This window comes from Bubalus kerabau, chromosome 12 (genome assembly GCF_029407905.1).
Source record: "Bubalus kerabau isolate K-KA32 ecotype Philippines breed swamp buffalo chromosome 12, PCC_UOA_SB_1v2, whole genome shotgun sequence".
Classification (NCBI taxonomy): domain Eukaryota; kingdom Metazoa; phylum Chordata; class Mammalia; order Artiodactyla; family Bovidae; genus Bubalus; species Bubalus kerabau.
The window spans coordinates 29,741,153-29,765,371 of NC_073635.1; the positions used below are offsets into that span (position 1 = coordinate 29,741,153).

The 24,219-nt window shown below is 40.5% G+C and overlaps 1 protein-coding gene across 1 annotated transcript in view; it reads right to left on the reverse strand.

Moving 5' to 3' along the window:
- Positions 1-538: 538 nt before the first annotated feature.
- The window catches only part of RXFP2 (relaxin family peptide receptor 2), a 96,390-nt gene continuing 72,709 nt past the window's right edge, over positions 539-24,219 (reverse strand). Inside the window, exons 9-18 of the mRNA XM_055543119.1 lie at positions 23,604-23,675; positions 21,781-21,852; positions 20,158-20,229; positions 14,016-14,087; positions 13,834-13,905; positions 11,231-11,302; positions 8,627-8,856; positions 7,421-7,831; positions 4,306-4,524; positions 539-798 (exon numbers count right to left, since the gene is read on the reverse strand). Coding sequence (XP_055399094.1) covers positions 539-798; positions 4,306-4,524; positions 7,421-7,831; positions 8,627-8,856; positions 11,231-11,302; positions 13,834-13,905; positions 14,016-14,087; positions 20,158-20,229; positions 21,781-21,852; positions 23,604-23,675 — 1,552 coding nt within the window. The remainder of the gene's footprint in view (positions 799-4,305; positions 4,525-7,420; positions 7,832-8,626; positions 8,857-11,230; positions 11,303-13,833; positions 13,906-14,015; positions 14,088-20,157; positions 20,230-21,780; positions 21,853-23,603; positions 23,676-24,219) is intronic.

Consider the following 24,219-nt stretch of genomic DNA (forward strand, 5'->3'; position numbering starts at 1 on the left):
TTTCAAAGCTGCCGCTCCACTGGCCTCCTTAGGGAGGACTTGAGGTGAGTGGACATCTCAGAAGTCCTTTTGCTATCACTTCAGCAGGATGCTGATGGATTCATTTGACGTTGAAAAAGCAAGGAAAGCGATTTAGGCTTAATGCGATTATGGCCACGCTAGAATTAGATGTCATGAATGTTTTTATTTAATGACAGCGCAACTCAATTTAAGAGCAGACTGTGCAGGGCCAACGGGTGGGCATCCACTGGTAGGCTGGCCGTGCTGCCGAGATAGAGATCCACTGCCCATCAGCCTGCTATTTATGGGTCCATTAGTGCCTCGCAGGTATGTCGGGGTGAGGAGACCCTCAGGTACAGTCCTCAGGTGGTAAACACCACGGCTGCCATTGGAACGTCATGCCTGACACCCTCCTACTATGCTCCCAGTGCAGTCAAGTTTTGCTCTCAGTAAAGATGAAAAGCGTTGCAGGCGTCATCTTCCAAACGCTGTGCTTTTTCAGGTAGTCCCTTTGAAGCCCAGTGCTCCAAAACCATGACTAGGAAATTGGTTTCACTATATTGTCCTCGAGGTTTATTTTGCTCAAAGCCCCAGGTTTAAGTGCGGAGGAGTCATCCGCCCACACGATGGAAGTAGACACGCTTTTTTTTTTAGTTTTGAAAATTGATTTTCTCCTATGTTTGTGCAGCAGCTGTTTCAACTTGTCCTTGAAAAAGCTGGTTGTGAGAGTGTAGAGGATTGGGTTCAAGGCACTGTTTACTGGAAGGAAAAAAATGACGACCCAGGAGGTGATTGTGTCTGGAGAAGGAAACGAAACGTGAAAGAAAGGTGAAGATTTAATACACACAAAACACATTACATGCTATAGTTAATGCCGTTTTTGAGAGGGCTACCTGTTCCATCCAAGTCTTCTCTGACCTTATGGAAAATCTCTTTGCCAGAAGAGCATAGGAGCTCCGGATTCAAGGTCCTACATGAACTTTTCTGAGTTTTAGTAACTACTCTGTATTTGTCGTAAATCAATATGGGAGGAAACATTATGTGAAAACACTTTATAAACTATAAATTGATACGTACTTTTCTAGTTTCTATTGCCTTTCCTTATAGAAAAATAGGAAAATAAGCAATTAATTGGACAATGTCCAGGAATCTTCTGGTTTAGTCAGCTGAACTTGGTCTAAATTTCAGTCCTGAAGATCTTCCTGCCTTATACTATTATATTCAGAATGGAGTCAGAAGATCTGAGGAGCAAAAAATATATATCTCCAAACTCAGTGAACTCCTTCTGTGTGAAGCCTTTCAAAGGCTAATAGAATATAAGGGAAATGTTTCACAAAAAGGGAGGAGATATTTTGGATGACAGAGCATTTTCTGAATTTAGTTGTCCCTTGATATCCACGGTGGGACATATACCAAAATCAGCAGATTCTTAAGTCCCTTATAAAAAATGGCATAGCATTTGCATGTAACTTATGTACATCCTCCCTTTAAATCATCTCTATATTACTTATAATACCTAGTACAATGTACTTGCATGTAAAGAGTTATAAACACAATGTAAATACTATGCAAATATTTGCTAGCACAAGGCAAATTCAAGTTTTGTTCTTTGGAAATTTCTGGAAAATTTTCCCCCAATACTTTCGGTGTGTGGTTGGTTGAATCCATGGATTTGGAATGCAGAGGTATGATGGGCCGACTACATCATTTACTTGGTTAGGATGAAATGTGTTTTCCTCCTCAAATAGAGCCTAACGCTAGGCTTGCACTTCTTAGCTCTGAGACTATGGGCAAATCACTAAGCTCCCCAGACCTCAACTGCCTTATCTGTGAAAGGGGCTGATGATAACTTACATGACTGATGGCCGGGAGCTGGGCCGGCTCTGCGGACGTCCCTTTTCAGCACTAAGCCCTGCGGTTCTCCAGACCCACCACACTCTGCCGCCTCCTCCCCTATCTTCAGAGTCAGAGAACTGTCATCTCGGGGGACCAGCATCCTGCCTTCTCCTCTCCCACTCCTTTGTGACTGCAACCCCTTGCTTCCCCACCCCGCAGTTTCTTATCCTTCACACACTGTTGCTTGCTCTTCTCTTAGTCCCGCTCTTCCCTACATCCTTTCTGTTCTTCTTCTGGTTTGCTTTCCATCTCTTCTCTGACTACTTATCTGCCCTTTCCTCCTTCCCTTTGACCTCTCCCTTCTCCTTTTTCTATGTTTGCCTCTCCTTTTTTCATCCCGTCTTCTCTTTCTTTTCCTTATTTCTTTTTAACTGGAAAGAATATGAAAGAAAAACATTTGTATTTAGCATATCTTAGATTGATTCAATGAAGTTTTATATTACTATATATTACTTGTTCTTAATTTTTTAAAAAATTAGATACAAACAGTATGTGATGGAAGAAAAGCCGTTTTTGTTTTTTTGGGTTTTTTTGTCTATTGAGTCCTTAAAGGAAGCTGTGATCAGGAATGAGGTGTCCCGTTAGTCTCAGGGTCACTCGGTGATGTAAGGTTAGATCATCTCAGGACTGAGATGGGAGGGCTGAAGCCGGCTTACCTTTGTGGCTGAGCCCAGGTACTATTGGCCACCTGTCATGGTGGAGAAGACCCCACAGTTCTTGGAGGGTGGGGAAGGGGTGGGTTTAAGTTTTCCCAACACCATGGGAAGTTGGGCGAGGAAGGAGAGGCTTAGTCAAGTGTGGTAAAGACTTCTCTCCTGGTTCCACTGCGGCATTCAAGACAAACCTCAAACTGCTGAACTATAAAATGTAGAGAAAGACTAGTGTGTGGCCCAATAATGTTTCATAGTAATTTCTTCCTGATCTGGTTCCCTATCATGGTCTGAAATGTCTTAGACTTTCTCTGAGAATGACGATTACTACCCCTGCTATCAGGCTTCCCTGGTGGCTCAGTGGTAAAGAATCTGCCTGCAAAGCAGGAGATGCAGGTTCCATCCCTGGGTTGGGAAGTTCCCCTGGAGAAGGAAAATGCAACCCACTCCAGTATTCTTGCCTGGGAAGTCCCATGGAGAGAGGAGCCTGATGGGCTACTTACCCTACCATAGGGTCCCAAAAGACTCGGATAGAACTTAGCAACTAATGAACTACCACAACCCCTACTATCAGAAAACCTTGTCGTGAGACTAAGCTGATAGGTTAAAGGGATAAGACTAAGCTGATAGGTTGTGTGGCATTTGTGAGACATCTGACAAGCCAGAGGGACATAAATAGTTGCAGGAGTTTTTTACTTAAAGAGTCTGCCTGCAATGCAAGAGGAAGATCCCTGGAGAAGGAAACGGCAACCCCCTCCAGTATTCTTGCCTGGAGAATCCCATGGACAGAAGAGCCTGGGAAGCCATAGTCTGTGGGGTTGCAAGAGTTGGACATGACAGCGACTAAGCATACACACACACGTTTGTTACTTAGCCATCCACCGGGCCCAGTGTGACAACCACATGGCCAGGGCCATGAAACAGACTAGTGGTTCTTAACCAAGGGGTGCACCTCAGAATCACAGGGGCATCTTTTCTAAAATATCCATACCTAGGCCTTGGTCCCTATAGACTGAATTCAGAGGCAGGCTGGAACCTGGGCATAAATATTTTGTTCTGTTTTACGTACCCTTGGTGAAGCACCACTATCTAGCTCAGGTGGAAGTGAGGCACTAAGATGTAGTTTTTCTCTATCTCCTGTGTTTTATTATTCTAGTCAGGGTTACACCATTATCCAATTCCTATCTTAACATACTGATTATAGAACACTGAGGAGGGCTTCCCTGGTGGCTCAGTGCTAAAGAATCCGCCTGCCAGTGCAGGAGACATGGGTTCGATTTCTGGTCTGGAAAGATCCCACATGTTGCAGAGCAGCTAGGTCCATGCACCAAAGCTATTAAGCCTGTGCTCTGGAGCCCATGGACTGCAACTGCTGAGTCCACACGTCCTAGAGCCCATGCTCTGCAACAAGAGAAGCCACTGCAACGAGAAACCCGTGCACCGCAACTCGAGAGGAGCCCCCACTCGCCACAACTAGAGAAAAGCCCGCACAGCAAGGAAGGCCAGAACAGTAAAAAGCAAATAAAATTATATATATACACATATATATTTATTTTATTTATATAAATATATATATGTAATATATAATATATTTTATTTATATATGTATATATATGCTTATATAAACACTGAGGAAATCATAACTCAAGCTGTAGGGATTTGTGGAGAATTCACTACACGTAAGACCCTGTATTCTGGCCTCATCAAACAGAGGACGAAAGAAGACACAACGTGCTTGGGAATCATAGAAGGGACTGACCTGGTATTTCCACCCGGGAGAGGGAAAGAATTTTAATTACAAATACAGGAATCCAGCAGATGGCTTCAGAGAACACTATAAAAAAGAAACGGTTCGCGACAGCCACCTCTCTTCCCATGTGACTCCTCACATCTGAGGTCTGCAGGGCAGTTTTTTGAATGGAACAGAACATGACAGTATAGGAAAACACAATGATGAGGAAAGCCAGCAAGTTCACACCTGTTGGGAAAAGCACAGCTCTTAACATCTCGGGTGTATACATCAACAGCAGAAATACTGTATTACTTAGATGTTTGGTATGGTGCCTTTTCCAAGAACCATTCTTTGTATTAGCCAAGTGGTAATCAGGTAAAACCCTGAACTCACGGCTATAAACTGGAATAAAGGCACTGGGTTCGCCAGATCAAAAAGATATTTCAAATACATAAACACATTACCAAGAATTATAGACTTTGAAATTCAGATCTAGGTCTATCATGAAGTAATCTGTAGCTTTTTTAAAGCAGGAAAAAGGCTACTTCATTTTTTATCTCTCTGCAAATTCAAACCTTAAGGGATTACTGTAATCACATGTACATATCAAAAAATCAATATGCCCTATTCCTTTATCTTATAAATATGATTAAGACAACCTTGGGATATCAAGAAGATAATAGCATCAGAAACATTATTTCTCATGTTTATTGGTCTTAAATAAAAATAATACCTAGGACAAAAGAAAATCTTTATTTTCCTTCAGATTGTCCACAGTAATCTAAACCAAAATTCAGAACTCTTTAGACTGTTTTAGAAAAAAGAAGAGTAAGAGAAAAACTAAAAAGTCAACTATATGAATTACTGCTTTAGAGTCACTTATCCCACGATAGTGACTTTTTGGTCACTTTGTTATATTCTTGCTACCATAAAAATCCTGAGTGCTCATCTTATTCCTTATAGTGAATGTAAAATATCCATATAATTTCAAAGTTGTTTTAAAACGTCCATCTGAGTAGATTGTATGTAAGACTAGTAAAGTCTAGGGAAAAATACTATAAATTCATGGTGTTTCATTGTTTTTATCCAAAACATTTCGCATGGAATCTCATTACAAAGCCATACAATTGGATTTCACAATATTGGTTGATCTTAGGTCTGCTATCAGAAAGAATTAAAAAAAAAGACTGTAAAAGATGTTTCTCTGGTACAAATCCTGAAAACAGACCTATAGAAAGGTTCAGAAGTGTATGTTCTGGAAACACCATAGGAATGTGAGATGTTAACAACAGTGGGATCTGGTGAGGCATGTCTGGAATACAGGAAACTGTACTGTCTTTGCAACTTTTCTCTAAATCTAAACATATTCTAAAATTTAAAAATTATTTAAAAACTATAATTCTTATTTTTAAGCAAAACTATCTCCATGTCTCACACATAAGCTGTGTAAATGCAGATGATATTTATGTGTGTGTGCGTGTGTGTGCGCGCGTGTGCTAAACCCTGTCAACCACCCCACACCTCCACCACAAGATCCAGCCACACAAGCTTCTTTTGCCCTGTATCTGGGCCTGTTCCCTGGCTGCGGGTCTCTGACTCCTGGAACACAATGTCTGCCTTCACTTGGCCCGTGTATCCTCATGCTTTGGGCCTCCGTTTGGGCTAATTTTTCCTGGGGTGCCTTCCCCGGTCCTCAGGTCTTGGGCTCCTAGGACAGTCTGCACTCCTCCTTCCTGGCTTCTGTCAGCCGGTGACACGAGGACGTGTTTACTTGTCTTCATCCTCCTTGCTGGCTGCAGGTCTGAGGGGACCAATCTATTTGATCTCCAGTACCCAGAACCGTGCCTGGCCTATTGTAGGTGCTCAATAAATCCTTTTTGAATCCATGAATATAAGGTAGTTAGTGTGTGTGTGTGTGTGTGGCTATGCGTGTGTTGGGGAGGGAAGTTTTCCCTGAAGTGCACCTATACTGGGAATGGCTTACAATACGGCAGACATGATATAGCCATGAAACACAACTACCAAATAGGCTTGTGTGTGAGAAGTATTATTAAAATGGTGCAAATAAAGTGTTTTCTTTTTCAGAGGGAGAAGGAATAGGACCAGAATAGCTGGGACTGGTGCTTAGGGCCATTTTGTGATGGGCTTTTAAGTGACTAATTTAAACTTAACCCTGGTTGTAGGGGGTTCCTGAAGGTCTCCAAGCAGAGGATGCTCAGTCCTTTGGATACTCAGGTGGTGAACAGATAAACAGGAGAGCAAAGACCCCAGAGGCCAAAACACCAGTAAAGACTAATGTAATAATTCAGGGTGAAGGTCATAAGGCTTTAAAGAAAGGTGACAGCAGCAGGTAGAGACTGAAAGAAAGAGAAGTCAGAGGCATATTTTGAAGAAAAAACATTTGATGAAAAAGAAAGGATGACAGAGCTTATTTCTTCCTTAGATGAGGGGACCAGATGCGAAGGGGGAACTGAATTGATGATACAGCCCTGGTTAAAGACAGAACATGGAGATGGCCTTAGTGCTAAACAAGAGAGATACCTATTAGACAATATAAAACATTTTTTTAATCTTTAGGGGCTAAACTTCTCATTCACTTGTAATAGAAAAAGTTGGGTTTTCTTTTCTAACAAATTAGGGAGAATTAAGGAAATGGAAAAGCACCCTTCTGTTGCTGACTCTAGGGCTGCATTTATGAAAGGCAATAAACCTTTCTGGCATTTCCACTCAAATAATCTCCTGCTAGTGAATTTCAAGAATTTTGTTATTATTATTTATTTGGCTCATATCTAGACTTTGAAAAAATGAGTTCAAATAACTTGGAAGGGTCACAGGACATGGCAGTGAACTGGAATTCTTCCAGATCATTGTCATTGTGTATGAACATAAAATCAAAGGGTCTCACAGATAATAAAAAAGATCATTTGGAGATCCTGACAGTATGTTTTTGTTTTTAATACTAAATCTTTTAATAAAAATTTAAATAAAAACTTATAAATATGCAGCAAGAACTTTCCTTTAAAAAAAGGAGACAGTCTTAACTATATTTGCTTACTTTCTGAAATGGACAAATATGGCTTTACTGAAATTTGAGGTACTTCTATCAAAATGATGTTTGTCCAGGAAATGAGAAATAAGTTACCTAGGAAAATTCCAAGAGAATACCCTTTGCTTCCAATATCTTCTGTTTGGTCATAATAAAGTGGGAAACATACTCCATTTTTCCCATAAAAGTTTCCAAAATAATCCTCTTTCCACAATGGAGTCACAGCTATTAAGAACCCCACAATCCAGATGCAGATGAGGACGGCCAGGGTCTGCCATTTTCCAGGACGAATGTTACTGAAGGGAAAGACAACGGCCAGGAACTTCTCCAGGGTCAAGTACGTGAGCAAGAGGACAGAGACCTCAGTGGACAGCATGGCCAGGAAGCCCAGGAGGCGGCACTGTAAGCTCTCCATCCACAGCAGCGCGTACTTCTGATACTGCCCACGGTACTTTAGATCACAAAGGCCAATGAAGAACAAATACACACCCATCAGGCAGTCCGCACCTGTTGAAGAATCACAGAGTGTGTGTCGGTAGTTTCAGCATCTCTGTCTTCGTTTTCTGATTAGATCTGCTTCCTCTATACTGTACTAAATGAACTAACGTAAACACCCACAATAGTACTTAGGAGTCAACAGACTTCAAAAGGTGTACTATTTCTAAAGTACTGCACTGCATCTTTATAATTTTGAAAAAGTGGTGGTAGGGAGATAATTAGGGTTGTGGGGAGCCTGGGCTTCTCAGGTGGCACTAGTGGTAAAGAACCTGCCTGCCAATACAGGAGACATAAGAGACACAGGGTTTGATCCCTGGGTCGGGAAGATTCCCTGGAGGAGGGTATGGCAATCCACTCCAGTATTCTTGCATTGAGACTCCTATGGACAGAGGAGGCTGGTGGGCTACAGTCCATAGGGTCATGTAGGGAATCTAGGTTTTAAACAGTAAAAAATATAACTTACATATTTAATAAAGGGAGTAATTTTCTAGGCTTGAGGAACATGGATGTTACTGCAATTAAAGGTTAAACAAAGCACAGTTTTGTAACCTACAACCTGTCCTTCTATAATCCATCCCTTGACTCATTGACTCCCTGTTACTTCATTTCCAAGACATAAATCACTGCAGACTCATGCAATCCAGAACAGGGTAACCAAAGAGAACAATAGGACTTTCATACTTAAAAAAAAAATTTCCCAGAATATGTAACTCATATTAAATGCCATTTGCTGAAGGCTGATGTAATCTAGAGCACAGCACACTGAAGATACCCTTAATCCATTTACACGGGAAATATACTTACAGCAAAGGATTTTGATGGACGTAGCGTGAGTCGTGTTTTCAGCTTTAATGAAAGATCTCATGCCAATGACAAAAAGATTTCCAAAGCAGGTTATGAAAGCTATAACCCAGACAAATACTCTGAGGATATTGTTAGCCAAGAGGTCCTCAAATGAAGAAATGCCGTCAGTCAAGGGCATACATATTCGGACATGGGGAGCATAGGAGCAGTATCGAAAGTTTTTGAAATAACTAAAGTCAAAGGGAAAAAAGAGTCACTTAACAGCAATGACACAGAGATGACAGGTGCAGTCCTCTCTGGGGCTGCAGCTGTGGAAGGTGTGCAGCTTCACTAGGCTCGGTTATTTTTGTTTAGTGGTGATTATGGGAGGACAGAGTTCTTCATTCAGTATTACTTTACTCTAGGCAGTGTTCTTCCTTTAAGGTGAAGAACCTGAAGAACACGGGATCTGTGGCAAGGACGTGAGAATGGGAAGTCTCCAGGGCTCTAATTTTCCCTGCCACATTGGGTGGTTCTCTGGGGGTGTTATAAGAAGTTGATGGCCATTGTGAAACTGATATTTAACAAACCTTCAGGGGCTTGGGTTTGGGATGTTAAGATTCTCACTAAAAACATACTTACTTTTAAGTCTATTCCCTTAAACTAGCCTTCTTTTCCCTGGTAGGGGCAGGAAGGGAGGGTCCGTGAGACTAGGAAAATTCAGTCTCATGGTAGCGAGTAGGAGAAGCAGCTACACAGATTCCTGGTCAGGGCCTGGAAGGACTTAAACCATTTCGAGAGGAAAATACAGGCTCATCTGTGATTGGTGTGTTTATGATCTAAGTGTGTGCAATCTTCAAGGGTTTAAACTGGGGAGGTCATTTGGATTTAAGGTCATTCTCCAAACATGTTATTTTTAGGATTTTCTCCCATAAAACCCGTTCTATTTTTGTATTCATTTACCATTTCTTTCGCTTCCTTTCTCATCTAATCTTTTCTTTTTTTTTTATCTGTTCATTCAATTTTGCTAAACTAGCACGTTAAAGAAAGCTTTACTTTGCCTGGCTTCCAGGCCTCCTGTGATTGGACCCCTGGCTACCCTGATCATTTCACCACTTCCTGACCATGTTCCCTCCACCCAGACACGTGGGCTTTCTTCTGATTCTCAGACAAGCAGGTTCACCTTCTTTTCAGTGTGCTGCTTTTGCTTTTCCCTCTGCCTGCAAGAACCTCCCCCCAGAATTGCCTCCCTCCATTCAGGACTGCTTGACTGTCACATCTCTGACTTCTGGGGGAACCATCCACATTCCCTTCCTCCATCCCTTGAACTCGCAATACTTTCCTTCCCAGCATTTCTTCATCATTTATTTGTTTCCTAGTTTACTTTCTGGCTCCCGAAGCTCCATGGAAGCTCCATGGGGCAGATTCTTCTCTCTCCTGCTGATCCCTGTGTTCCCCCTGGCCTGAGGGAGGCCCTGGGCACACACATGTGTTAGACAAGCAGATGAATGGTTTAGCTCTGGCTGTGTCAGGTACCCCAGTCCTCAAATAGCAGTGGTCCAGCCTCTCTGCCCGCTGTGACCAGGGCAGGTGGGCAGGTGGAGGTATTTCAATAAACGATGGACAAGGAAGATGAAAGGAGAATCACTAGGTCCCTTAGTAGGGAAGGAACCACGTTCACACACTTTCTGTTAATTGTTGGGTCCTTCTTGACCTCAACCCAAGGTTCACATTTAAAGCAGCTGCTTCTCCATCAAATTCTACAAAGGTTTAATTTCTCTTTTCTAAGAAGACCTCACATTCTGCCCGCAACAAGGAAACGCTAGCCTCATTAAATATTTATCTACTGGAGCCACAGAAGGAGAAGTTATGAAAACCATTTGGATGTACATCGAATACTTGTCTTTGGGTAATCAGTCCTGCTGCATAAACATAAACAAAATGTTCTCCCCAAAGTGCACCTTCACACTAACCATTTCAGCCACTTGCTGCACCCAACTTGATATCTTACATCGAATCCTCCCTATTGTTGTGGATGACAAGGGTTAATTTTTGAAATCAGAACATATAGGTTACACAGTTGATAAAGAAATGATCATGTCATATACACATATATTAACACAACTTACACAGTGCACTTTAGCCAAATATATTAACGTGACTTATCAAAAACTACTATAAAGATGAATTACCTCCATTTTGCAGTGCACTCAGTAACAGAAACAACACCTGGAATTTATATAGCATCTTTCTTCCTAAGGGCTCAAATCTTAGAGTGGCCGACTGCTCACTCATGTGAGGTGAATTAATGTTTCCAGGTCTCTTGAGTACCATTAGCCAGTGACTTCATCTTGTGTAATATGTGGCATTCTGGTACCCTGATCTCTTATTGGGCCTCAATTGGATAAACAGCGTGTTTCCAGAGAGAAGTGTCATTCATGTCGGCACATCATAATATTGAACTCTATTTGAACAGGGACCAAAGGTGACAAAATTAAAAAGTTCTCAATAAAAAAGACTTTTTCTTGCATAAAAACACATTGCAGTGATACATTAGACAGTTTACACTAGAGCATCTGTAACATTTCACCATATTTTCTTCTCTGTTCTTTCATACATACATACATGTAGGAAAGATTCTTCATGGGTTGAAACATCCATGTGTTTATATTCGGAATCTCTATCCTTTCCAGGTCTCTGGAAAATAGGCACAATAGGTTTCTTGATTTTAGGGTTTAACTTTTTAATCATTGTTTTCTTTGTCAATCTTAAAAACCATGCTTCAAAATCTTCTGTTATCAATTCAAAATAGGATGAAAATTTTTCAATAAACCATTTTAGAAAATTGCCATTTCTATTTATGCCTCCCATAACTTGGAGTTGATTTTGTCACTTTCACATGCAGAACTACCTTCTAATAAAACACTTTCATTCATTTTTTTGATGTAAAAATTGCAGCTGTGATTTGTCTGATTGTGAAATTGGCTCTGTAGCTTGATCTCATAAACCAAATAATATGAGTTACAGGATTTCAAATAGGGGCTGATATTTTCAACCTGAGAACATTACCTAAGTGAGTTTTGTCAGAAACCAGATTTAAATAGAGTCATTTCTTCCTGGCCTATGTGTCTTCAAGGTGGAAAACCATGAGAGTGGTAAGAGGAACTCTGATTCAGGGCAATTGCTTTCTCAGACCACAGTGGGAAGCATAATTCCTTTCACTCCTCCAGCCTCATAAAACGTCCTCAGGGGGCTCCAATGGTAACCCCCAACACTCCTCATTTATCCAGAAGCTTCTTTAAATGTGGATTCTTTGAAGACTCTTTAGGATGACATGATTTAGAGGAGTCTTCATGTTCTCAGGAAATGTAGGTAGAAAGAGGATAATCTAGGAAGACAGAAACCTATTCCTTTTAAGGCTTATTTTGAAAAATGCGCGATTCTCATTCAGTTTCTTTTGGGCAAATCAGAATAAGGATTTCTTGACAAGGTTCCAAGTTGTCCATTGCTCATTGAGGACTTTAATGGTCAGAAATGAGACTTGGGGAACAACTATTACTCCTGAACAGGGCCCTTCCTACAGAAAACTCTGGAGTCCTTTTTAAAGAATTTTTCTCTCTTTTCTTTCTTTTGATCTCTAGCTTTCTTTTGGACTTATCATAGCTTCACCATTACACAGGTTATGTGATTATTTGGTGAATGCCCTGTAGTTTTCAAAAGAGCAGAGGCTACTGTATACTGAGTGCCCAAGACCGTGCTATGATTATGTTGGCCAATAAATGTTTGTAAAATAAATGTGTAAATGAATCTTTAGAGAATAGGAAATGAAGCAATAAAGAAAGAAAAGAAAAGAAGAAAGAGACATATGGAATAAATTTACAAAGTAGTAAATTACTACTTTGAATTATCTTTCAGAAAGGCGGGATGTGTAATAATATTTTGGTTTTTAGAATTCAGTATGTGGTGAGTGAAGGGAAAATCATTTGGTCCACATCCTCAGGCCTTTTTCTTATACTTAAGAATAATGTATTATATATACATATATATATATTATATATATATGTAATACATATATATTATCATCATCATGTTAGTTGCTTGGTTGTGTCTGACTCTTTGCGACCTCATGGACTATAGCCCACCAGGCTCCTCTGTCTGCGGAATTCTCTAGGCAAGTATACAGGAATGGGTAGTCATTCCCTTCTCCAGGGAACGTTCCCAACCCAGGGATCGAACTCAGGTCCATTGCAGGACGATTCTTTACAGTCTGAGCCACCAGGGGAGCATATATATATATATATATATATACACACACACACATATATACATATAAGCATATGATTCCTATATATATACACACACACACATATATACATATATATATACACATATATATACATATATACACATATATATATATACATATATGTGTTTAATATTCTAGCTTCTTGAGAGCAGGAACCAAGACTTTTTCATCACTGGATGTTCACTAATACCTACTGAGAGAGAATCTAAATCTTCTATTAATTTCCAATAGAAAACTATTTATCAAGAATAAAAAGTGGTATTAAGGAATGGTTTTTGGAATTAAATGAAGAAAAGCTTTTGGCTGAGATCAGGTAAGGTAGTATGTCCTTTGTGGGGGACAAAGAAAAGCTTTGATCAACAGTGGCTGTTTATAGGAAAGGAATTGTTGAGGTTTTAGGACTAACTGGCAGAGTTCTTGGCACCATTTGAAATCTAGTACATTTGAAATTGTAAAACACTGCTATTTGTCAGAATGTTCATATTTGTGGAGTAATTTTTATTTACTGTTTGAAAAGTAAAAAGCATGCTCTGCAGATTGATATCAAGTAGATTGCTGTAGGAAAGAAGAAAGGGAAAAAGTAGAGAAGTCTTAAAAAAATTTTTTTAACCAACTACTTAGTGATGAAACTATTGCAAATTTAAATCTTTGTGAGAACCGTAGATGAGATTTTTCCATGAGAATCCTGTTTTCAGGAAGGAGCTGTGTGTAGCTTCAAACCCAGAAATGGTCTTTATACACTGAATGGTAAAAAATGAGATTCTGTTTGTCATTCGATAACCATGATATTCACAACTGTCTGACAATGCATGCTCACAGTAAAAGCCCTCCTGTGTGCCAAACACTCATTTATAAATAAAGGTGGTTCTGAGTAAAGCAACCCACTAACATCACAATCAACATACTGTTACATTTCACTTACAAAGACTGAAGTTGTTTAAGACTTCCAAACTGGCTCTTGTGGAGATACAAAAGAGGATTGGACGACAGATTCCTTTTGTACCATTAGAAGGGAGGAGGAAAGAAGCATCAGGATGTTATTATTTTGGAAACTCAAGATGTTGCCATTTAACTCTGATGACGGGGGTGAGAAGAAGAACTTACAGTTTCTGTAGACATTTCAGGTCTTTGAAAATGTGGGGTGGTAGCTCCGATATCATATTGCTCGACAGGTCCCTGTTGGTGACAGTGAAAATCCCAAAGCAATTACAATGAAAATAAATGCCATAGTTGTTACTCCTCACAACTTCATCATCCCCTTTGACATAACAGAAAATACAATCCACTTTAACCAATCTGAGAGCTTGTTACGCAACTAAGCCATGTGATTCAGCCAAAATGGGGATGTTTTCTACCACTCTCAGACGGGTGACATTCTGCTTATCCAGTTTCAGTCTGGAATTTCCTCTCAGCTCCTCTCCAACACATTCCCAATCTAGCTTCAAGGTCTACTTTCGTTAGTTTCCTCTGTTTTAGGTACTTTTTGTACCTTCAACCATTCCTTGTTTCTACGATTCCTATTTGGTTCACATACGTGATATCTTGTTTACCCAACTACATTAGAAGCTTTTTGAGGTCAAGACCAGTGTCTTCCACGTATTTTGCATTCCACCTAAGAGTTTTGACCATGTAATATCCACCCAGATAATCCTGAATGGATAAGTTCACATATTTTTCGTCTATTTTTACATGGTGCTATTTTTTTTTTAGAAGAAATTGAGACTTTAGATCTGACTCTAATAGGGCTGTCCAATCCAGAAAGAATCGCAGGGAAGCGTTTCTAGAGAATGTGAAAACAAGATTTGTCAGGGTAAAGAAGGAATTAGGAATCTTTTCGAGTCCAAAATATCCTTCTGAGCCAGAGAAGGTGTTAAAGTGAAACAGATATGAAATTGCCTAGGAGTCAAACAAAAGATCTGTTTCTGATGTATGGTGCTCCTGATGGATATACAGGAGTTACAAATAACTGTGAAAATTCATTCTCTAAAAAAGCTTAGAATTTAAAAACTAGATTATAAAATAAGAAAAGATAGAAACAAGGGCTACTATGGAAGTACAGATTAAAAACAGAGGAAGGACTCATCAAACTTGGCGTGGGAAATTATAGAGTGTTTGAGCAAAGCTTAATGATTTGTAGAATCCCTTAGAAGAAACAGAATAGCCATTATAGTCAACAAAAGAGTCCAAAATGAAGTACCTGGATGCAATCTCAAAAACGACAGAATGATCTCTGTTTATTTCCAAGGCAAATCATTCAATATCACAGTAATCTAAGTCTATGCCCTGACCAATAATGCTGAAGAAGTTGAAGTTGAATGGTTCTATGAAGACCTACAAGACCTTTTGAACAAACACCCAAAAAAGATGTCCTTTTCATTATAGGGGACTGGAATGCAAAAGTAGGAAGTCAAGAGATACCAGGTGTAACAGGCAAATTTGGCCTTGGGGTACAAAATGAAGCAGGTCAAAGGCTAACAGAATTTTGCCAAGAGCACTCATTGGTCATAGCAAACACCCTCTTCCAAGAACACAAGAGAAGACTCTACATATGGACATCACCAGATGGTGGACACTGAAATCAGATTGATTATATTCTTTGCAGCCAAAGATGGAGAAGCTCTATTCAGTCAGCAAAAATAAGACTGGGAGCAGACAGTGGCTCAGATCATGAACTCTTTATTGCCAAATTCAGATTTAGATAGAAGAAAGTAGGGAAAACCACTAGACCATTCAGGTACGACCTAAATCAAATCCCTTATGATTATATAGTGGAAGTGACAAATAGATTCAAAGGGTTAGATCTGATAGACAGAGTGCCTGAAGAGCTATGGACAGAGGTTCATGATATTGTACAGGAGGCAGGGATCAAGACTGTCCCCAAGAAAAAGAAATGCAAAAGGCAAAATGGTTGTCTAAGGAGGCCTTACAAATAGCTGAGAAAAGAAAAGACACAGAAGGCAAAGGAGAAAAGGAAAGATATACCCATTTGAATGCAGAGTTCCAAAGAATAGCAAGGAGATATTAGAAAGCCTTCCTCAGTGACCAGTGCAAATAAATAGAGGAAAACAATAGAATGGGAAAGACTAGAGATCTCTTCAAGAAAATTAGAGATACCAAGGGAACATTTCATGCAAAAATGGGCTCGATAAAGGACAGAAATGGTATGGACCTAACAGAAGCAGAAGACATTAAGAAGAGGTGGCAAGAATACACAGAAGAACTATACAAAAAAGATCTTCATGACCCAGATAACCACGATGGTGTGATCATTCACCTAGAGTCAGACATCTTGGAATGCAAAGTCAAGTGGTCCTTAGGAAGCATCACTATGAACAAAGCTAGTGGAGGTGATGGAATTCCTGTTTAGCTATTTTAAATCCTAAAAGATGAGGTTGTGAAAGTGCTGCACTCAGTAGGTCAGCAAATTTGGAAAACTCAGCAGTGGCCACAGGACTGGAAAAGGTCAGTTTTCATTCCAGTCCCAAAGAAAGGCAATGACAAAGAATGCTCAAACAACCGCACAATTGCACTCATCTCACACGCTAGCAAAGTAGTGCTCAAAATTCTCCAAGTCAGGCTTCAAGAGTATGTGAACTGTGAACTTCCAGATGTTCAACCTGGATTTAGAAAAGGCAGAGGAACCAGAGATCAAATTGCCAACATCCGCTGGATCATCGAAAAAGCGAGAGAGTTCCAGAAAAACATCTACTTCTGCTATATTGACTATACCAAAGCCTTTGACTGTGTGGATCACAACAAACTATGGAAAATTCCTCAAGAGATAGGAATACCAGACCACCTGACCTGCCTCCTGAGAAATCTGTATGCAGGTCAGGAAGCAACAGTTAGAACTAGACATGGAAAAACAGACTGGTTCCAAATAGGAAAAGGAGTACTTCAAGGCTGTATATTGTCACCCTGCTTATTTAACTTCTATGCAGAGTACATCATGAGAAACTCTGGGCTGGATGAAGCACAAGCTGGAATCAAGATTGCTGGGAGAAATATCAATAACCTCAGATATGCAGATGTCACCACCCTCAAGGCAGAAAACAAAGAAGAACTAAAGAGCCTCTTGATGAAAGTAAAAGAGGAGAGTGAAAATGTTGTCTTAAAGCTCAACATTCAGAAAACTAAGATCATGGCATCTGGTCCTATCACTTCATAGCAAATAGATGGGGAAACAGTGGAAACAGTGGCAGACTTTTATTTTTTTGGCTCTAAAATCACTGCAGATGGTGACTGCAGCCATGAAATTAAAAGACGCTTGCTCCTTGGAAGAAAAGCTATGACCAACCTAGACAGCATATTAAAAAGCAGAGACATTACTTTGCCAACAAAGGTCCATCTAGTCAAAGCTATGGTTTTTCCAGTAGTCACGTATGGATGTAAGAGTTGGACTATAAAGAAAGTTGAGCACTGAAGATTTGATGCTTTTGAACTGTGGTGTTGGAGAAGACTCTTGAGAATCCCTTGGACTGCAAGGAGATCCAACCAGTCCACCCTAAAGGAAATCAGTCCTGAATATTTATTGGAAGGACTGATGCTGAAGCTGAAAGTCCAATACTTTGTCCTTGGCCACCTGATGCGAAGAACTGAGTCACTGGAAAAGACCCTGATGCTAGGAAAGATTGATGGCGGGAGGAGAAGGGGACTATAGAGGATGAGATGGTTGGATGGCATCACCGACTCTGTGAACATGAGTTTGAGTAAGCTCCAGGAGTTAGTGATGGACAGGGAAGCCTGGCGTGCTGCAGTCCATGGCACTGCAAAGAGTCGGATACAACTGAGCAACTGAACTGATGATTTGTATAGGTGGAGTCAAAGGAGAGCAGGTATTCAGGTGAGGATGAAGTGGGACCAGAGGACAGATGCTAAAAGTTGGTGACACCATCAGGAGTCAGTAAGTGGTCTAGTGTGGATGAAAGGATGGCAAGACATAAAGGAGGTGAGCCCAGAAAAGAGAGTGGAGTCAAAATGGGAAGGCTGAGAATACTTCCCAAGGCAGCATTTCTCAGAGTACAATTTAGGCATCTGAATCAAGGATGCTTGTAAGAAGAGCACCTTGCTGGGGCCATTCCATAACCATCACGCCTGAATCTCTGGAAGGGGCCTGGTAATATGCATTTAAAGCCAGAATCCCCTGTGATTTCTCTGAACATTAATGTTTGAGATCCTCATTAAAGACTTTGCCTTATCACAGGCAACAAGCAGGGTGAATGTTAAACAGGACAGTGGCAAAATATGCTCTGGGTTATGGTATGGTAATTCTGTTAGAAGAATGAAAGATAAAACGAAAAGGCAGAGATTGAGAGGAGGGGGACCTCTGACCCTGGACCAGGTGAGAGCTGCTGAGGGTTTAAGGAGGCACTGGCAGGACTTACGGGTTGATGGGATATCAAGAGATATCAAATGTCAAGAGAGGTAGAAGGAAGGGAGCACTCTTCCAGCCAGGCTGCCAGGAAGAATGATCATTTGACTAAGACGGGAGAGTCGAGGGGAAGAAGCAAGCTGTGGGGTAAGGGTCATCTGTAAATTAACTTCAAAAGATGGCTTTTGCGGTGCTGTCATGACATCCAAGTGTAGACAGACTGCCAGCTGGTGTTCTGGTCTGGTGCTCCAGGTGCAAGGAGCCCATGTGGGCCGCGGCTCAGAGGAAAGCCTCAGGTGTGCACAGATCAGAGGGAGCCTGACAACAGAGCAAGAGGACGACGACCTCATACACCTAGAAAACGTCCTGCCAAGTGCTACCTTGAGAGATAAAGTAGTCTTCTGCGTGAAAAGGATCTGAGTGATCTCACCTACATGGACTTATTCCTCTCCAGGAGGGGTTTATGGTCATGGAGGCACAGTAAAATTATCTGACATTTTTGTCAGCTTAAGAAATATAAATGCCCTGTTCAAGTTCATTCTATTTAGTTCTGAATTTCTTCCATCATGCTGATGCTGTCTGGATTGGAATGAATTATTGGTGGTGCTAAAAAAAGGAAAACTAGCATCTCTTAATTAGGCTCTTTTTTTGAGGGAGCGCTTTGCCTAAGTGTAGAATAAGAGGAGGATTAGGAAAATCTTCCAAATGTGGACTTCATACCACTGTTTTCTTAAGTTTGTATAAAAACACATTTTTGTTTGTCCTGGGCTACTCCTCCATCTCACTCCTATAACCCAAATCCACATCCATCCTCCAAGGTCTGATTAGGAATTCCTCTGTGAGAAAGGAGTGACCTGTCTTTTATTTTTTGCCATAAAATGGTAGCATTTTAGTTCTAATACAGTGATATGTACTTCGTAGGCACTTAATAAATATGTGTGGGTTTGGTTTATGATGCTCATTATTAGATTAAATTATCTTATTCATAAGTATTTTTCAAATTACTCTTACTGAACTATTTTTCTCATCCTTTCTGGATTTCAAAACACGGTATAAAGAATGGGGGAGAAGATGATTAAGAAATGGATTTCCATTTTTTAGACTTCAGATCAGGAGGAGGAGATCTCTACCCTATTTGTAATGTCACAGACAATTTTAAACTCCAGTGATGCCCTACTTCATGGGCAGCAATGAATTAATAGCAAGACAGATGATTTTCAAAAGGCTTAGATCTACAAAATATATATTTGAATGGAAAAATGTACATGAGCTCTCTGAATATTTTTCAGTGAGCCTAATCCTCTTTCTAGACATTTCTGTTTGCTTCATTTGTTCTAGAAGTCATAAATTCTTAAGGGATAATAAGCATGTTCATTCCTTTGTTTAGTTATAACTAATTAATACTATTTCATCTTTCTAGACATTTCTGTTTGCTTCATTTTTTTCTAGAAGTCATAAATTCTTAAGGGATAATAAGCATGTTCATTCCTTTGCTTAGTTATAGCTAATTAATATTATTTCATTCAGTCCATTATTCATTCAGCAAACTTCAACAGAGAATTAATTGTACTCCAGCTGTCAGCGATACAATCTGTGAGTTTAAGGGGCCATGGAAAACGTATTTACTCCCAAACACACACATATATGAAATCACCCAAAGAAAACAGGCAGGGAAATCAGAGTAGGCTAAATCCATATCAAGCCCACTGTCTGATTTTAATTTGTTTTCAGGATAGTGCTGGTTTTCTTAATTGATTTTGAATATCAGTCTACAGGATTTTGATTGCTACTAGTGAAAAAGCAGTCTCACTAGTCATTTCAATTTGTAATCTTGAAGAAGCAATCATATTTTTCCTAGTAGACAATGCTACTTACAGTTCTCCTAAATTTTTTAATGAAGAAAATGTCTTCTCTGGAACAAAACCAATTTGATTTCTAGGCAGAAACCTGTAAGACATGGTGAGAGTCAGCACTGTTGGTCTGAGTCTGCTGTAGTAATCAGTTCTCATTGGGAAATGCCATTGATCTGGCTGTAATTTAATAAACCTCAAGGTGAGGCATGTTCTGGAGTGGGACACAGGCGGCAGTTTCCCACTGACAGTGTCTCCATGTGCTCACTGGCTCCAGGACATGCTGCCACACGGAACTTGAGGCGCCAAGCGTGGGCTACAGAGCTGTACTTTGTTTGGATTCTGATTATTTTAGAAAGCTTTTCTTTTCCCAACATACACACACAGAATGTCAAATTTGGGCCCTGTTAATGATTCTCAGAGAAGGCTTCGAGAGGATCTTTGAGCAAGGCACCTTCCTTACAAGAAGAAGGCTCAGAAAGAGCAAAGCGTAAACCAACCCCATTTGGGCCACAAACTGATTTTAAATTGGGGGTGGGGGAACACTGGTTTTACATTTCCTCTGTTTGAAATGGAATCTTCCAGGACAAATGGCAAAAAAGAGGGGGTTGGCGACTGACCGCCTTACAGAGGTGTTAACAAATGAGATAATGAGTGTGAAAATGAAGTCTCTCAGTTGTGTCCGACTCTTTGCGACCCCATGGACTGTAGCTTACCACATTCTCTGTCTGTGGCAAGAGTACTGGAGTGGGTTGCCATTTCCTTCTCCAGAGGATCTTCCCAACCCAGGGATCAAACTTGGGTCTTCCCCATTGTAGGCAGACGCTTTACCATCTGAGCCACCAGGGAAGTCACCAAATGAGTATGAAGGTGACTCAAAAGCTACATGGAGCTATGAAATAGAAGGCGTGGGTGTCATTCATTTAGTTTTCCAGAGCTCTCTCTCATTACCCATCTCCTATGTGGGACACCCTCTTTCCTTACTGAGTATGCTAATCTTCAATCTGATTGATTAATTTGTAACCTGGCAATAGCTTTGTCTCTTTCTGTTGGTGAAAAGTGGTTGGACCACCACAAACGGATATACAATGATTTTTCTTTTCCAACTACCCATCCAAGCAACAAACATTACTGAGCACTAACTATATATGGAGAACTGTGATGAAAGCAAAAGCACATTTTTGGGTTTTTAAGCTTACCACGCAAATGTGCCAATTAACTGATCCATCTGCCTTCCTGCCCTCGTAAAAAACACAAAACAGCAATCAGAATCTTTGCCCAACCAGAATATGTTTGAAATTCTTCTCTTTAGAATAAACTTTTTTTCTTTAAAGAGAGAAATATTAAGTGATGTGTCACTGGCAGCAACACTAACCACTTTCACACACATTATCTCATTTCCTTGGTGACCATGGTACCAGGTCAGCTGGGGGGGTGCACAGAAATAACGACTGCCCTCAGAAAGAAGGAAGCTTAAATGGTTGGCAGATAATCATAAGGCTTGGCCCCACCATCCATGTGTGCATTTTCCAGTACTGTAGTTTCAGACCAAGGCTGTAAACAAAACATACTTTGAAATTCCTTGTCAATGTTTTCTTTTGATTTCCAAAGCTGCTAGATTTCCCCTCATTCACTGTTGTATACTTACAGCACTGTGAGAGAACTGCACGACAGAAAGGTGGAATTCGTGAGGAATTTTATCCCGTTGCCTTCCAAATCCCTAAAAGGCATGGAGGGAAAAAAATTTTTTTAATGTTTCTGCACAAATCATATGTTTAAAGCCATTTGTCAGTGATGTAACAGTTTCAAACTTTATTTTTACTTCATTCCAATTTTTTAGGCTTTCCTCCTAATTATTGCATGATCAGTATAATTAACATTCTGCTTCTTTTCCCCTTCCAATTAATTTTAGAACTTAAAAAAAAAAAAACTGAGCAAAAGGGCAGCCCACTATTTAGTGAATGTTTCCCTATGCTGGATATCATGCTATTAATTCTCATAATGCTGCCACCATAATAGCAGCCACTCCATTTATTGGGCTTTCACAGTGTCAGGGGCTGTTCCGCATGCATAACACACCCTCCTGAGAAGCTGGCATTATTACCTCCCATTTGAGGTAATAATTTGAGGAATCTGAGGACTTTGGAAATTCACTTTTCTTGTGGTCGCACAGCTACTGAGTGGTAGAACTGACCCTCTAACTCAGATCTGCCTGAATCGGATTCCTAGACACTTAGCCATGGCATCACAGATGGTTAAATTCTCATGTCCTCCCAACATCAGGTGGATATCTGTGTCTCTGTTTTGCTGAAGGAGAAACTCAGTCTAGTTTGCCTTCCAAATACTGGATGCCAGAGTCAGGATGCAGACTCCAAGCCATGTGATAGAAAATGTCCATTCTTTCTACCTCCCTCTGTGGTGCTGACGCTGAAAGCAGAGCTGCTCCAAGGGTGCCCAGGACCAAGCCTCCACATCACATGGGAGCTTGTGAAAAGTTCAGATTCCCAGGCTCTCCCAGACCCACTAAATCAGAAACCCTAGGACTGAGGTCCAGCCGTCTATCTGACGTCCCTGAGCTATTTGTGATGCCTGCTGATGCTGGAGTGGCCCTGGGGGAGAGATTACGCAGGTGAGCCTTATGACAGCAGCAGCCACGTCGTCAGGGAACAACCTCAGGAACACCCTGACATGACCGCTCCCAGCAGCGCCGAGGAATGAGAGGGTCGGCTGTTCTGCCAAGTCTCCTAATTCTTTTTATGATCGGCGTCCTACAGTCTTCCAGGTCCAGACAGTAGCTATATTGCTGCCTCTGAACCTTCCTCACACTCACACTAAAATTACCAATTCCTTTGGATTGCCTTTAAAATCCTATCTTACTTTTTGCATCTTAGAACATCTGATGTTTAATGTTTCAAATGTCTACATTATTGTTAATTAACTTAACCTTAATAAAAATTCCTATTTAAACCATCTTGGAGGACTTGAGGGAACTCAACTTTTTTTTTCGCTCTTAAAATATAGCAATTACAAATAAACACTGTGGTCCCTTGAAAGTCCAAATACGACTTCCCTGGTGGCGCAGTGGATAAGATTCCTCCAGCCAATGAAGGAGACATGGGTTCAATCCCTGATCCGAGAAGATTCCACATGCTGTGTAACAACTAAGCCCGTGCACCACAAGCAGCGAGCCTGTCCTCTGGAGCCCGTGCTCCACATGAGAGAGGCCACTGCCATGAGAGGAGCCCCCTGCATGAGGCAACTAGAGAAAGTCCAAGTGCAATGTCAAAGATCCAGCACAACCAAATAAATAAAATTATATATAATATGGTTTTAAGCCCAGAAGGGACATGATCAGATTTTGGTTTTAGAAATAAAAGCACAGATGAGCTCTCTGTGTAATTGTGAATTAACTGCAGGGCTAGCTTTCTGAATCTGGTCGATTAATAAATCAGCCACTAAGCTTATACTCACATCCAGTTGAGCTGAGGCATTTGGGCGCACATCTGCTTCGGAAGGACTTGTAAGTGGTTGTTCACCATGGACCTTTACACGCAGAAGAGGTTGATTAGAGACAAAATGACATGCCACTTTAGGGACGGTGTTTTCACTATTTCCACAACTGGAAAACTTGCATGTTAAAATCAATATATTAGGATGAAAACCATAAACATAACTACCCCTTCAAAATGGTCTCTAGATACACACGAGGCATGGATAAGGGAGCAGATGTCAGAGAAACTATGAATGTATAAGTGTGATACATGACCTAGGAATAAATTTGAAACAGTATGACTTTGTGAGATGAAACAAAAGTATATTGGGTAATAGTTTTGAAGTTCATGGTAATTTTCCTTGTAAACTTCAAAGTTACGATCATTTCCAGCATCATACATCCAAAGTTTCCCTTTAAGAGAAATGCTAATCATTTATGGCATTAAAAGGTCACATTGGAAACTGCATTAAATCTAAGAAGTGATGACAGTGGGGAGGGGGGACATTTGGGGAAGAAGACAACTCATGAGAACATTAAGTTGCACGATTAATTTATGATATTGTGATATCCCATTTCACAAATGGAAATTTATGA